The sequence below is a fragment of the Centropristis striata genome, chromosome 17 (assembly GCF_030273125.1).
Source record: "Centropristis striata isolate RG_2023a ecotype Rhode Island chromosome 17, C.striata_1.0, whole genome shotgun sequence".
In the NCBI taxonomy this organism is placed as follows: domain Eukaryota; kingdom Metazoa; phylum Chordata; class Actinopteri; order Perciformes; family Serranidae; genus Centropristis; species Centropristis striata.
The window spans coordinates 23,265,878-23,280,588 of NC_081533.1; the positions used below are offsets into that span (position 1 = coordinate 23,265,878).

The 14,711-nt window shown below is 37.6% G+C and overlaps 1 protein-coding gene across 1 annotated transcript; it reads right to left on the reverse strand.

Annotated features, from left to right (window-relative positions):
* Nucleotides 1-5,997: 5,997 nt before the first annotated feature.
* Nucleotides 5,998-13,249, reverse strand: krcp (kelch repeat-containing protein). Its single transcript, XM_059354130.1, has 13 exons — nt 13,071-13,249; nt 12,186-12,347; nt 11,954-12,035; nt 10,948-11,004; nt 10,455-10,689; nt 10,144-10,242; nt 9,230-9,361; nt 8,934-9,121; nt 8,647-8,843; nt 8,467-8,561; nt 8,251-8,305; nt 7,489-7,586; nt 5,998-7,249 (listed from the first exon to the last, which is right to left on the reverse strand). The coding sequence occupies exons 1-13, from the start codon at nt 13,130-13,132 to the stop codon at nt 7,011-7,013; spliced, it is 1,701 nt and encodes a 566-aa protein (XP_059210113.1). The 5' UTR covers nt 13,133-13,249; the 3' UTR covers nt 5,998-7,010.
* Nucleotides 13,250-14,711: the final 1,462 nt, after the last annotated feature.

Consider the following 14,711-nt stretch of genomic DNA (forward strand, 5'->3'; position numbering starts at 1 on the left):
TACCGGAACAAGCTCTCGGCAACATGGCTGCTTGCACCACGACTGAAAGAGGAGGATTGGGGAGGGAGAGGGGATTCGTTCAGAGTTCGGCTCTATTCGGCTTTTTCCGAGTCATTACTTGTGAACGCGACTCCTCCAGATCCATGCTCCAGGTTGGAGACTGGCAGGTGCAGGGGACTGTGTATGTAGTTCAGGGATGGGCAACTTAAATGCTGGAGGGGGCCACAATTTTTCATCGACACTACTACAGGGCCACATATAGGACCGGGCACTTGTTAACACATGTTAACAGTGCAGTAACTTAACATATCTCATGCTCAAATGCATGTATAACAGTATAAATAGGAATATAAGAGGTTTGAAGCAAATAAAAAATAAGTCACACAAGCCTGTCATAAACATGACATGACAAGTATCATGAGCATTAATGTTACTTCAAAGTGTCATTAATGTTCATGACACATCCCATGTCATGTTTGTGACACGCTCATGTCACTCTTGTGTAGACACCTTCAAAATAAAGTGTTACCATATCTTGCTTAAGTCACAAAGGCATGTTCAAAAAATTGCCTAAGTCACGTTTTATTTTGACTTAGGCATAATAAATCCGCTAAAGTCACACACTTGACATAGGCCATTATCTTAAAGGGGTAAAATCACATGATCTGATCAACTGAGGATGTAGCGATTTTACCATAGGTGGCCGGCGTCCTGAGGAGATGATTTAGGCAAAAAAAACATTTTTGACAAAAAATGACATTAGTGATTATTTTAACAGTGTGACGATAAGTACATTTACTCAAGAACCGTGCTTTAGTACAATTCAGAGACACAGTTTTTGTAACTTTATACTCCTACTTGAGCCAAATATTGTACTTTTTACTCAACTACATTTAGCTGACAGCTCAAGTTACTTTTCAGGACAGGATTTAACATAACACATGATCAATTTAAAGTGATTTGACATTTTTTTAATTAAACCTCATGACTTGTTGTAGTTAAAGTAGCTAGTTAAAATGAGCTCTATCATTCCAAAATTAAAACACTCCTTACATAAATGCATCAATACAAATAATCTAATAATATAATTAGAATGTATCAATGTAACAACATGAGTGGGTCCATAACGAGTACTTTTACTTTTGATACTTTAAGTACATTTTGATGCTGATACTTTTGTACCTTTACTTAATGTTTTGAATGCAGGACTTTTACTTGTAGTGGAGTAATTTCACAGTGTGATATTAGTACTCTAATAAATAAAAGGTATTTTGAATACTTCTTCCACCACTAATGAAGACAGATCCAGGGACCCCACATTCACTTCTGTTCCAGTTGCTTTTTAGTCATTAGATTACATTTGCAAATTTAGCCCCGGACCTCTCATAAGTCAATGGAGTCATTCATGTTTATGATTTAAAAATCGTTAAAATCAACAAATGTAATTATCTTTTTTTTCAAGAAGTGTTTAATGTACAAATATTGCACTCTTTCTTCTTTCTGTATCTCTCTGAAAACTCAAATTGACAACTTCTAGCTGTGAGATATTTTTACACTGGTGTTACATCCCTATTTCCCTTAACCTGTCACACATTTGTAGCAGTTTTCCCTTGGGGAATCCAGTCCGTTTTACATAATTTAAAGAAATCTCAGTCACGTCAAAGCAAAAAACAAAAGAAAGATAACCTTTTTTTGCATTTATTCATTCAGCCAGTGTAAACCCACAGTATGAAATGAATGGAGAATACAAAACTTTAACCCTTAAGCCTAAAATTGGCAGACCAGGAATGTCTTGATATTTCTTTTTATAAAATATTTTTTCCTCAGGTATTCAAAGCTTGTTATAGTCAAAGTGTTCCTGTCTGCCTAGTTACTATCCCTCAGGCGTTTTATATTAAAGCATCATTACTCTATAAAATTCCACCTTCTTTTTGTTAACTACACAGAATTTTAGTGGGTTTTCCCCATTGTTTTTGCCTGAATTTATCTGAGTCATTAAACTATACTCTGATGTGGTTGATTTATGGGTCTTCATTGCAATCACATCGGTCATTTGTAAATATTTACCCATAAATGCCCCTGGAAGTGGTGATGTCTGAACTCTGTCAATTAGGAGGTCTGCAGAGACGAGTCACTACACCAAATATTCACCACCTGACAATGCAAGGATGTTATGGAGAAAATAAAAAAGAAATGAGGAAATGAATGGGGTATGAGAGGCTTGTTAGCAATGACTGGGAGAGCATCCAACTGGCAGGATTTCCCGATGAATCAAGGGAAAAATTCACATCCCTGATGATGGAGGGAGTGTACACAGGGGTACACACACTGTTACAGGAGACCAACACCTCAGTTTTCAGTGCATAGGAGCGTATTCATAATAGCCTAGTTGCTGCACCAGAGGGAATCACTGGGCCTTTCTTTTAACTTATCAATCAGTACACACTTGGCAGAATATGTCCCTGTTTTCTTTTTCGGTGTATTGGAGCATGTCCAATTTGACGTTGGATCACAGGAGAGCGGATGTCACTTGTATTGTGCAGTTTTTGTGGCCAGTGGGCTGTGAAAAATGTGAAATTTGAAATATTCATAAAATGATATACCACATGAACTCAATGACTCTAGGCGTTTTAGTACATATTTTACACGAGCTGTTTAAATCAGGGTCTCGTTTGTTGCTGTGGAAAATGTGCTAAAGTGTCGCCATCTGCAGGATGTCTGCATATATTACAGTACAGAGTATCTATATCATATATATATATATATATATATATATATATATATATATGTGTGTATATATATATATATAATATCCCACAGCCTATGCTGAGACTATTTCCTGCTGTGTCTCATTAATATGTGCATTTTTTTTGGCTGTCATACATTTGCTTTGGAAACGAATTGACACTGAGTAGGAGGTCGACTGTTAATTGCAGCTGATTTGAGAGTATTTTTAAGTCTCATTGGATGGACATTAAAAACATATCAGCCCTTTTATCTCCAGTCTCCTATTTCAGAGTGCCAACTGTATCTGGCCAGATTGAGGCTGTAATGACAGTTATTTTTAATATGCAGCCAATAATTTTCTCTGTAGAGGTTGGCATCTTATGCACATCACCAGACTGTTGTTGATACATGGCTGTCAGATCGTCTCTCCAGCCTTTTTGCAGATCAGTTCATCTCTACAAGAATCTAGCTCACATGCAGATCTTCATTTTTTGTGACATTAGATTATAACAGCACTCACATTTTTTATCACATTGTCACACATATGATATTAATGCATTGGAAGAGAAACCACTCAGCTTTAAGCAGTAATTTATTTTCAGTAAACCAGTTATTGAACAAAGACTAAAGATAAATAAAGTCATTTTTTAAGAAATGCACATTTTGAAGTAGAAATTGCAAATATTTTTTTTTTTATTTGCAATGAAACGTGTGGAGCATTTTAAGAGTAATAATAATAATAATAATAACAATAATGGTAAAATACTCCAAAAAACTTTTCAACTTTCTTACTTTAGTCAATGATCAATAAAAGTCACTTAAATGTCAGTTATTTATTATTAACTAGGGGTAATTTGACTTCATTTTTTAATGGGTGGGGGTGAGTAATATTTAACCCAACATTCATGTTTTTGTTGTTCAATAAAATAATTAAAACTTGATAAAGTTCTACTTACAAATAAAGCTGTTGAAATGTCATGTTTTTCATTTTATTATTTTGCATGGATGTCTGCTTATGACAAAACAAAATGAATATTTTTATGTTTGGACATAATACAGTTTGTTTACATTACCCCAATTTCCAGTTCATTCCCATAAATTCCCATACATTTCCTAAATTCCCCCAGCTTAAAGTTTCTGGAAATTTTCCACCCCTTAGGTGAAAATTCTTAATTTCTCTAACAGTACAAATACAAACTTGTCTAAAAAGCCTGAACATCCAGCACTCTAGGATCATTATGTCTTGTATGAAAGAAATTGTGTCTTTTTTATGTGATAAAAGGTGTTAAATGAGTCTAGTTTAAATCTATTCAAACAAGTACAGTTGGAGCACAATGACCAAGGCTGTAGATGTTATAGTCTGACAAAAATACTTTAAAACCCCGTAATCTTGCCCATCCATAATGTTTATTATCAATAAGAAGGAGCACATTGCCTTGATATAACTGGTCCAGATCATTCATAGAGATATCATTAACAACACTGAAATTATCTTGTCTAACTACAGGTGCTGATATGCAATTGCACTTTAACCTAGTGAGACGAGATGTTCCGAACATGATTATAGAAGAGGAGACAATCAGGAGAAGTAGGACATGAACAAACATAAAATTAGTGTGTGTACAAAGTATAAGGATCGTCGTTCTTTTGCCTAATTCATGGCCTAACACACTCTAAGGGTGGAAATCCTTCCATAACCTGGTAATTTAGTAAGTGCTGACTCACAGCGTGGGCAAAATTAGTGAAGAAGAGAGAAATTAGGCCAGAAATAGGCAGAGTCTGTACAGACTGTTCTACAATCACAGCAAGTGCTACACAGTGTACTTAATAATTAATACGATAACTGGAATCTCTTATATAAATATATATAAAAAGAATTCCAACCACATTATCTTTCACTAATAACAACTTAAGGAATGATACATTTTTATACATTTTATCTTAATTAGTACTGTATGGTATCCTTAATAACTATTACTATATAACTAATCATCTTGCATTTACACTTGCTTTTATAAAAAGTTGACTTTATTCTCATCAATTTGGACATTTTTTTTCCTCCTCTCATTTTTTTTGTCCTACCTGGCCCTAATCCTCTTCAGTATCACTCCCTCAGGTGCAATTGTGTTTTTCCTTATATATATATATATATCCCAATACACTATGTAGTACCTATATTTATTAATTTAAACGTTTTGTTCTTTTTCAGGTTCATATTTTTATTTTGGGTTTGGGTCATGAACATGTTTACATGGTTTAATGTTAAAAAAAACACATTGTTTTTCTTATTGTCTGACTGAATATTTTCTTCACCTGTCTGAAATGCTGTTTTAGCACTTTTATCTTTAAGACGAACTCTTGGAAAAATCCCAGTCTGCTTTAATTATTCAGCATTTCCAGAGCTTCTCATTTCTGCACAATCATTGCAGCTGGGGAATACCTGTAACGGCACTTTTTTTTACCTACATATGGTATAATTTTGACATAACCTTACAGGAGTCCTGACGGCTTATTTAAAGACAGTTTCTGAATACAGGCTGTGTGGATTTCTCCTTGGTTGAGCCTTTCAATAGTATTACAGCATTTATTTAGCACCTACATCTGCATCTGACTAATATATTTATCTGTTTATGTGCTTTCGCACAAAGTTGATATGATCTTGAGTTTTTTTACTGCCGAATGCAATTACCACTTGTGTTTTTATTGTAATTTTTGGTGTGGAAATGAATAAACACAGAAACATTTAGATCGTACATTAAATAAGTGCATATTAACAGACCCCTGCCCTTGAAGTGGGCCTTTTAATCTAATGAATATATTAAAAGTTTAAAAAACAGCCACATTCATGACACCATTATCAGCCATTCAGCAGAAAGGAAGATAATCCCTCTCAAGCTCCACTAATCTTTTATTAAAATGTCTCCATTTAGCTCCGGCTCTTTGAAGATAGCATCTGTGTTTCTCTGCTAGTCTGACATTAGCTCATGTTAGTGTTGAGTCACAGAGCCGACAGGGATGTTATTAACGGGCTCTTTCTGTTTAAAGTGTCAAACCTCATTGAAATGACATCAGTTTAACACTACTTGGTACAAAGTATAACTCACTCTCTAATGTCACACTATAAAGACGAGTCAATTCTGTAAGTGGAAAGCTTGTTAGGGCTGGCTTTAACCGTCACTGCACATGTGGTTTACTTTCTTTGTAGAGACATTATTTAGCAGAAACACAACATTTAACTTATCCATCTACGGTCAATAGATCATGCTTGAATTGCAGTTTAGAAAGCAATTGTTTATTAAGTAAACACAGGAGCCAAGTGCAGATAAACAGCATGGGGACATTATTTGAGATTTTAGAAATCACGACAATACCATTATTCTGAACATAACATATGATTAATGTACCTGCAGCTCTCCACAGGCAACAAAACCCAACTGAATGCTCGAGGTATTCATTTATAAAAATAAAAGGACAGTTAACTGAATAAAAACATTTCAAAATATGCTTTATATCTGAGGAAGAATTTACGGAAGAGGATTAGGGCCAGTTAGGAAAAAAAATCATTATGCACTTTGAGAAAAAAGTTAAAATGTCAGGAATAAACTCAACTTTTTGCGTTTGGTTCGGTAGACTGCAAGCTTCAATCGGATTCTAATAGTCTAAGTCTAATATAAGTCTAAAATATCCACATAAATTACATAAAAGCACATTTTCCCTAAACAATAGTTGTGGTTGCTACTACCAAGAATAGCTCATTCATGTGTAGGGGATTTAATGTACTACTACACTTTTATAAATTGTGGTTATTGATCATTTTATGACATTGATGAAAATCAGGTTGTAGCTTGCAGTCTGACTAACTGTTCAGACAGTAAAATATTGTTCCTCTGATGACTTATTGATACGGGAACAATAAATCTGTGAATATCTTTCCAACTTTACACAAAAAGTTGACTTTATCCTCGACATTTCGACTTTTTTCTTGAACTGCATAATGGAATAATGCTCATTATTTCTTTCTCCTACCTGGCCCCAATCATCTTTCGTAAAATTGAGTATTGTCCTTGGTGACAATAATACACATACAATAATCTAAAATGTTTGATGAATGCCCAAACGGTACACCTTCCAATACCAACATCTTTAAAACAAAGAAAAGAGAAAGGGCTCACAAAAAATAGGGGAAAAAAACTATAGGAATATAAATAATAAAGGATCTGTGGGGTTTTTAAAAAGCTTCACATCCAGTCAGTGAGCGAGGATTCACCTCTGACTCACTTTCTTTAAATAGCACCGAGCAGATCCTCCACAGCGACAGTCGTCACGTCTGAGTAGAAGTTGCCCTCGTTGTCTCCGCCTCCAAACACCAGCAGACTTCTGCTGATGGAGCCGGCGTCCATATCCACGTCTTCGTCCTGCCCTGAGAAGCGGAGGTGACCAGCTGACTCCATGGTGATAATGGAGTGTCCCGCCCTGGGGACGGAGAGCTGAGGGAGCGTCACCTCTGTCCAGCTGTTGGTGTCTAAACCCATGAAACAAGGACAATAGTGCTTAATTCAGTACTTTAAAATTCATAAGGTAAGATATGAAGTTATGTTGCGTTGTCTTGTAATAAGAGCTGCAAGATTTTTTTTTTTATTAATCGTTGAATCAGCAAAAAAACCTTTTTTGTGCTTAAAAAGTGCCTGGATGTATTTTTAAACAGGGTTTCTTCCCAGGTTGTACATTGGTATGTTTGTGTAACTGTGAGCTGCATCTCACCTATATCAAAGACGAAAGTGTCAGTGAGAGCGTTGTTTCCGTTATAACCTCCATGGATCATGAACTTTGTGTCTGACAGCGCAGCACTGCCATGCCAGCTGCAACACACACACACACAGACACAGACACAGACACAGACACACACTTAAGGGTATGCAATAACAGCTTTTTTAAAAGTGCAATTCAAGCACTTTCAAGGTACCTAAATGAAAAAATTCACATTCTCAAAGCCCTTACCACCACATCTAAACCGTTACTGGAAATGCAATTGCAAAATAATAATCAAGTTCACAGAATTTAATCAACAGAAGGCTTATTTAGCCATGAATGATGAATAAACACTAGATTTAAAATAAAATAAAGAAATATCGATACCAACAACAGAGATTAGATTAAGATAATAAAGAATATTTAAAGTTAAGCGTCATGGCAACTCATTTGGTTCTTTTACTTTCTTATTTCGGTTTTGGGTCAGCTCCTGGTGTAAGACGCCATGGGACAAACAAATATGGTTTACATGAGGAATTGTGCAGCTAAAATTCCAAATTATATTGAAAATCAGGCATTTCTTCACCAAGTAGAATTCTGTGACTGCGACTGAGGTCAAGTCGGGCCTTTACCCCTCACACACTAACAGATTTTTGTGCCAACTAGCCATGTCGACTGCCCCCCACTAGTGCAGACAGGTGCAGAATGCTGTCAGAGCTTGTTACAGCACCTTAACGGGACATTTGCCTAAAGCAGTCAGAAAGAGGATGGTACCTTCGAGGGGAGGGGGCTTTTCCAGTTGTTTTTACAGCAGAAAACTCCATCAGACCTAATAAACACAAACACATTTTTTAAAAAAGTTTTCTTTTTAAAGTTTAAATATGCATGCAGTGTATTTACATCTCTGGCCAGATACATGTGCCTTGTGTGTATACGTGTGTACAGCATGTGTGCATGAAGCCAAGAATGTACAGCTGGTGCGTGGCTTACCCAGGTCCAACATGTACATGTCATTGTAGCAGACAGGAGTGTCCCATCCACCAAATACAAAGATCTTCCTCTCCTGCATCACACATGCAGAGTGGCTGGAAGAGAAACAAAGACGGGGAGGAGGATGAAGGGGCTGCCAGCCAGACATGCTGAGATGACATGTGGATCAAACCATCTTACCCAGAGCGGGGGGAAGGCTTGTCGCCAGTGACGATAGGCTGGTACCAGATGGAGAGGTGAGGATCGAAGATGTACAGCGAGTCGCTGCAGCCGTCTGGTTCTGGGTTTGGACAAGGAAACACTCCTCCTAGCACAAACAGCTCCCCCCGAAACAAACTGCAGCTGTGGTAGGCCAGAGGAGGAACCTTACCCTGAGCCTGAAGGAGACAACGGAGAGGAGGATGACATGAAGAAAACAGGACAAGCAGCAAAAATGGTATTGTGGAGTTGAAACAAAACACACACACCTCCACCATGGTCCACTTCCAGCTCTGTGTGTCAAGGATGTGAACATCGTTGAACCACTTCTTGTTCTTGGAGCCTCCGAACACAAAGATCCGCCTCGAGTCCGGGTCGTAGACAGCCGTGTGGCCGATCCTGGCCTCGGGCGTTGGACCCTCTGCCAGAGTCTCTGCTGCAACCCAGGACATGTCCTCTGTGGGAGAGAGACAAGAACACTCATTTTGACATGGACAACACAATCTCACTGGAGCCTAATGTGAAACAGATTCAAAGTGTTTGCTGTTGTTTACGACTGACGGACCTGTGCACAGCTTCCACATGGGATCTTTACAGAACTGCATCCTGGTTCCTTGTCCTCCAATCAGAATAGCTGTCTGAGCATCGATGGGACACAGAGTCTGACCCCAGCGACCGGACGGGCTGACCAATGGGGCTGCAGGATAAACAGAGATTTGGTACTACAAGAGTTAACGTGCCTCAAAGCAGCAAGTTTCTGTTAAATCTCTCTTAAGTTTTTGTTTAGAGAAAAAAATAAGAGAACTCCAGACGCACCAAATGTTCTAAACCATCCAAACCTGCTCTGACCCAGGTGCTGAATGGTAAATCCCACTAAATCATAATTGTTAATTAGCATAGGTAACACCCCCTAAACACTAAATTAGGACAGGCGATGTGCTGTGTGCAAACGCTCAACAATTGGAGAGATTCCGGTGTCTAACAAACTCACACAACCTCAGTCAGGATAGATTTGGACTGGTCAATAACAAAACACCAAATACAGCTTAAACTCTTCCGATGACTCTTGATTTTGCCCGACAAAGCTTTTATGCTCACAGTGAAAACTGCAGGCCTGGAGTAAGCATTATAAACATTATTGCAATATGATGCTGGGAGATGGACTCCAGTTCCATAAATGAGAGTGGCATTGAGTTTCTTGTCCTACGTTTGGCAAATTGGTGATGTACGAGTGTATATTCCAACATTGCCACCCAGGTAGCTGTAATCTACCAATACCTGGATGCACCATGGCCTGTCCAAGTTTGTATTATATATATATATATATATATATATATAAACTTCATTCCGTGAACTCAGGTGGGCGACGGTGCATCAACGTGCCAGCTACTCTAGGACTGAAAGGTGAATAAAAACGACAAAAAGAAAAAGATTAAAAAAACAGCTAAAAGAGTAAGTTATGTGAATGCACAAACTCACCGGTCTGTGTGGGAGTCTTGGCCTGCCTACTCTTCGTCCTGGCTGCACTCTGAGGAGGCGTTCTTCCCACAATCCCCTGCGCCTCTCCTGCTCCATTAACTGCACAACGGAGAAAGTGAAGCAGATTTGATAGAAATAATAGTACACAAATGAAATGCTTCACTCCTCCACACCGAGCCACCAGAGTGTCTTCAGCACTAATTAGCACACACACACACACACACACACACACACGGAAAGTTATGCATTTAACACAATAAACAACATTGTCATATTATAATTCCCTTTACACCACACATTATCTCTCTCACCTGTTCCCTTCAGCTTTGTTGCATCTGCTCCAATACTGAACAGCTTCTGGCTTGCTTTAGTTTGACCTCTGACCTTTCGCACAGGTGTCGTCTTCTCCACGGTGCCATTTGGACACACGTTCTCCTGTTCCCCTCTCGTCATCACCCTCTTCTCGTCACAGTCTTCCTCCTTCGACATTCGATCTCTCTTCCTCTTGCCGCTGGGCTCCTGGGCTGCGAGTGCAGCCACAGTGTCCTGGAACGGTCAACAGTCAGTGTCACTTGTCATTTAGGAAATACTTACTGTTTAAAATATTAGTACAGGAGTAAACTGCTGTTAGCTATGAGTAATGTATGTAATGACAAGAATGCTGCTACTTGCTTTGGAGGGGACATGGCACTTGTCTCGCTCTAAAATACCCTACAAGCTTAAATAACAACCTTTTGTTACAAATAATAATAATAATATGTATTTTTAAAAATATAACTGTTCCATATACTTTACACAGATTACCTTTGGTGTGTATTCCTTCACAGACAGCAGCTCTGGCTCTGACCAATCTGCCTTTACCTGAAGAAAAAAGAAAACAAAAGATCGTCCATAACTGAATCCTTGCAGAGGAACAAACTTATAGATTTTCTTTTGATAACACCCCAGACACAAATTTGTCTACCATGATACATGAATAATGGTCAAAAAAAAAAAGGAAATTGTGGATTCAATGAGCCCAATATCATTCAAGTGTGGTGACGTTAGTCCCAATAGTAGCCAGTTCATTGCAGTGAGAGCATTTCCTGAAAGTTGACTCACTGTATAAAATGACTTGAGTGACCTCTCGGATAATCACAGCCCCTTATCAAAGTATTATGGAGGACTTTTGACCAATTTTATTAATTCTCATATGGGCAAAAATGGTTAAATTTAGCACTAAATCTTTGTATCAAATGGTATCTACCCAAAAACGTACCAAAAGACCACGGGTCTATGGCAGGGAAGGTTGGAGAAGGTTCAGCAATATATAGGATATAATGAATACTGTTTTTTATCGTTACTTTATGCCTTGTGGCTTGGCCATTAGCAGGAACAAAAATTTATTTCACTGCTTATTTAATACCAACAGTAAGCGTATTTCATCCAAGTTTCTGACAGCGATTAACTGTCTACAACGTTTATATTTTTAATTAATAATCTGAATCAGAAAAGTAACTAGTGGCTTAAGCTTTAAATTAAATTAAAAAGTGTAATATTTTTCTCTGTGGATTAGAAATATACAGGGCCATACATGAAAATAAACAGCTCAAGTAAAGTACTAATACATCTTTTTTTTTTTTACTACAGTACTCGACATGTGGAACATTAAATGATACCAATTACATTGTGTCTAATTATTTTATTGTTTCTTCTTTATTCAGCACATAGAATTTAAGTGGCAGATAAAACCTCTGAGTGTGAGGCAGAGAAAAGGGTTCATTTCAGTATGCCATGTAGTCCTGATTCTTTGTGTTAATTCAATATTTACCAGGTTTCCTCCTTCCAAAGTGACATTGAGTGTGACGCTGTCTGTCCAGGTCTCCTCTTCCCACTGCTCCCATGACAGGCACCTTCAGGACACAAGATGTGCAGGTTACTCATCATTTAGATTCAGATTGATGGTGGAAGACAGTATGAACCTGATGGGACTTTCAGAAATATCACAACACAAAATAATCAGTCACACTCTTGTCATAGGGACATGGTCATGGTAAACCTACTTGTTATATGGAGTCAGTTTTCCGATAGTGATGGGGAACCGGTCAGCATCGTTGAGCTCCGCGTTGACGCAGATACGCTCCCCCCACGGCCCGCTGCTGAACAGCACCACCTGGCGGACACTCGGGGGAACGGCAACACACACCCTGCACGACCCTTCAGCACTGATAGGGACAAAACAAAGAAATAAGGGAATGTTGGTCTCTCTTAGTAGAGGCAAACTAACTTAGAGGTGTGAAAGTATTCCTTGGCATGTGTTTACAGTCAAAACTGCTAACCGACGTCTGCTTCTTTATCCCTCCTGTTATGTTCATTTCTCTAGAACAGCAATAAAAAGTGTCAAAAACTAAAAAAATCCCAATAAACACTATTTATATTTCATTAATAACTCCATTACTAACAATTCCAATCAATATTTAGTGCAATAATGTTCTTTACCTCTCAGAGATCATGGTTCAATGAGGATAATTCACTCATTTAAAAAAAAAAAAAATGCACGCTAAAACTTTTTTTAATGCACATTGGAAAGACCTACATATAAATGACAATGGTTTTAGATGATGGAGATTTAAAAAAAAATATTTTTACATTTTTTTTTTTTTTTTTATGAAAATATACTTTTAACTATTTTTTTTGTAGATTTTTAAACTTTGAAATGGGTCAATTTGACCCGCAACATAACACGAGGGTTATAACGCGGCTAATTTGAGGCGACAATTAGGAGATTAAAGGTTTATGACATGGGCTCATCGCAACTTCTTCCAAAAATTTACATATATATTAACATTTAGACTCACACACAGTGTAAATTGGTAAAAAATGAGCAGCAGCTAGCTGAGCTTAACGCCAATGTTACTGTTTACACTAAGTCATGTTTAAGTGTTTACCTGAGCAGCCGTTGAGGCGGACCGTTTACTCCGAAAGCCGCATATATTCCGAAATCTTCCATCTTTGCGTGGTCGTCCAACAAAGCCGCTTATTGTCACACCTCTCTCTGCTATCCTTGTTTATTTTGACGCTATGGTAAAATCAAAAACACAGTTTCTGTCTCCCTCTGTTCTTCATCTCCCGCCACTGATATGTGTACAATATCTGAACACCGCGCGAGTTCTTGACGAGAAATTGTGAGCGCGTGTTTTGTTGTTGAGAGCGTCCCGACGGGTGGAGTCTGCACTACAGAGTCTAGGCACAACTAAAGCCCCGCCCATGCAGGACAAGCAGGTGAGACATCGAGCGCACTTCAGGCAACGACTGCTGTCATACGTAACAAAAGCTGCGTTCAAGAGCACTTGTCCCCTCTTTTAGATTTGGAGCGATTTGGAGGTATATAATTATATCTTACACCAGGGATGGGCAACAAGCCGGGGGCCACATACGGCCCGCACTCTCACTTGAAGTGGCCCTCGGTACAACTACATGCATTTGAGCATGAAATCTTAAAAGTGCAGCGTAAAAATGCATAAAATTACTTCTTGCATTAATGTTGGTGTGTTGTTCTTGCACTGAAAAAAAAAGAAATCACAGTAAGTGGTTATTTTTTATTAGCTTCAAACCTTTTGTATTCCTATTTATACTGTTATACACTGCAAATTATTTGGTTCTTAAGTTAAAACAAACTTAGATTTAGAAGTGTTAGATAATTTATCTTGTTTTAAGAGGTAATTTCTTATTTTAAGCGTTCAACATGCTTATTTCTAGATTTAACAATCTTAATTTAAGAAATCTTGTCAAGTGAAATTATCTGTCCATGCACCAAGATAATTTCCCTCAGATTTAGTGTTTTCATCTTGTTTTTAGACACACCTTTTTTGCAGTGTACATGCATTTGAGCATTAAATATGTTAAGTTACTGCACTGTAAACATATTTAAAATTGCAGTTTATTCATATCTGATTAAGTGCACTGTCCTATATGTGGCCCCCTCCAGCATTTAAGTTGCCCATCCCTGTCTTCCACTGTTCTGTAACTGCACTGCTCCTAATTGTTCTTTTATTTATTTTATTCAATTTTAGCTTATATACAACTTGTTGGATGATATTTATGTATGTATATTCTTGTTTCTTGAGTATGTGCCTCTTTTTGTATTATTTAAAGCACATTTTCTTGTAGAAAAAAAGAAAAAAAATATCACATCATCAAATATAATTGATTTGTTTCAATTGGATGATTAACTCATAATCAAGAAAGGGCCTCCAATTATATAATTTATTATCAATAATATTGTATTGAATAATTTCTATTTAACTGTTAAGTTGTCTAATTTAATTGTAACATACATATACACAACAAATACTTCCAAATGACAGCTCAGTGTTTCTTCCAGTATATGACAAAAACAGATTCCAGATACTGATTCCATCCATTCCCATCCGTGTCCATATTGTTTGCAGTGGGGAAAAAAGCAAAATTGAGGAATCAAAGAACACATATGAATTGTATGTGGCAGGCTCCTAGCATACACGGTGTCTTGCTGATGTAATTTTCATGCAAATCTACATCTGTTACTCTCCGTGTTTCTGAAAGCAGCA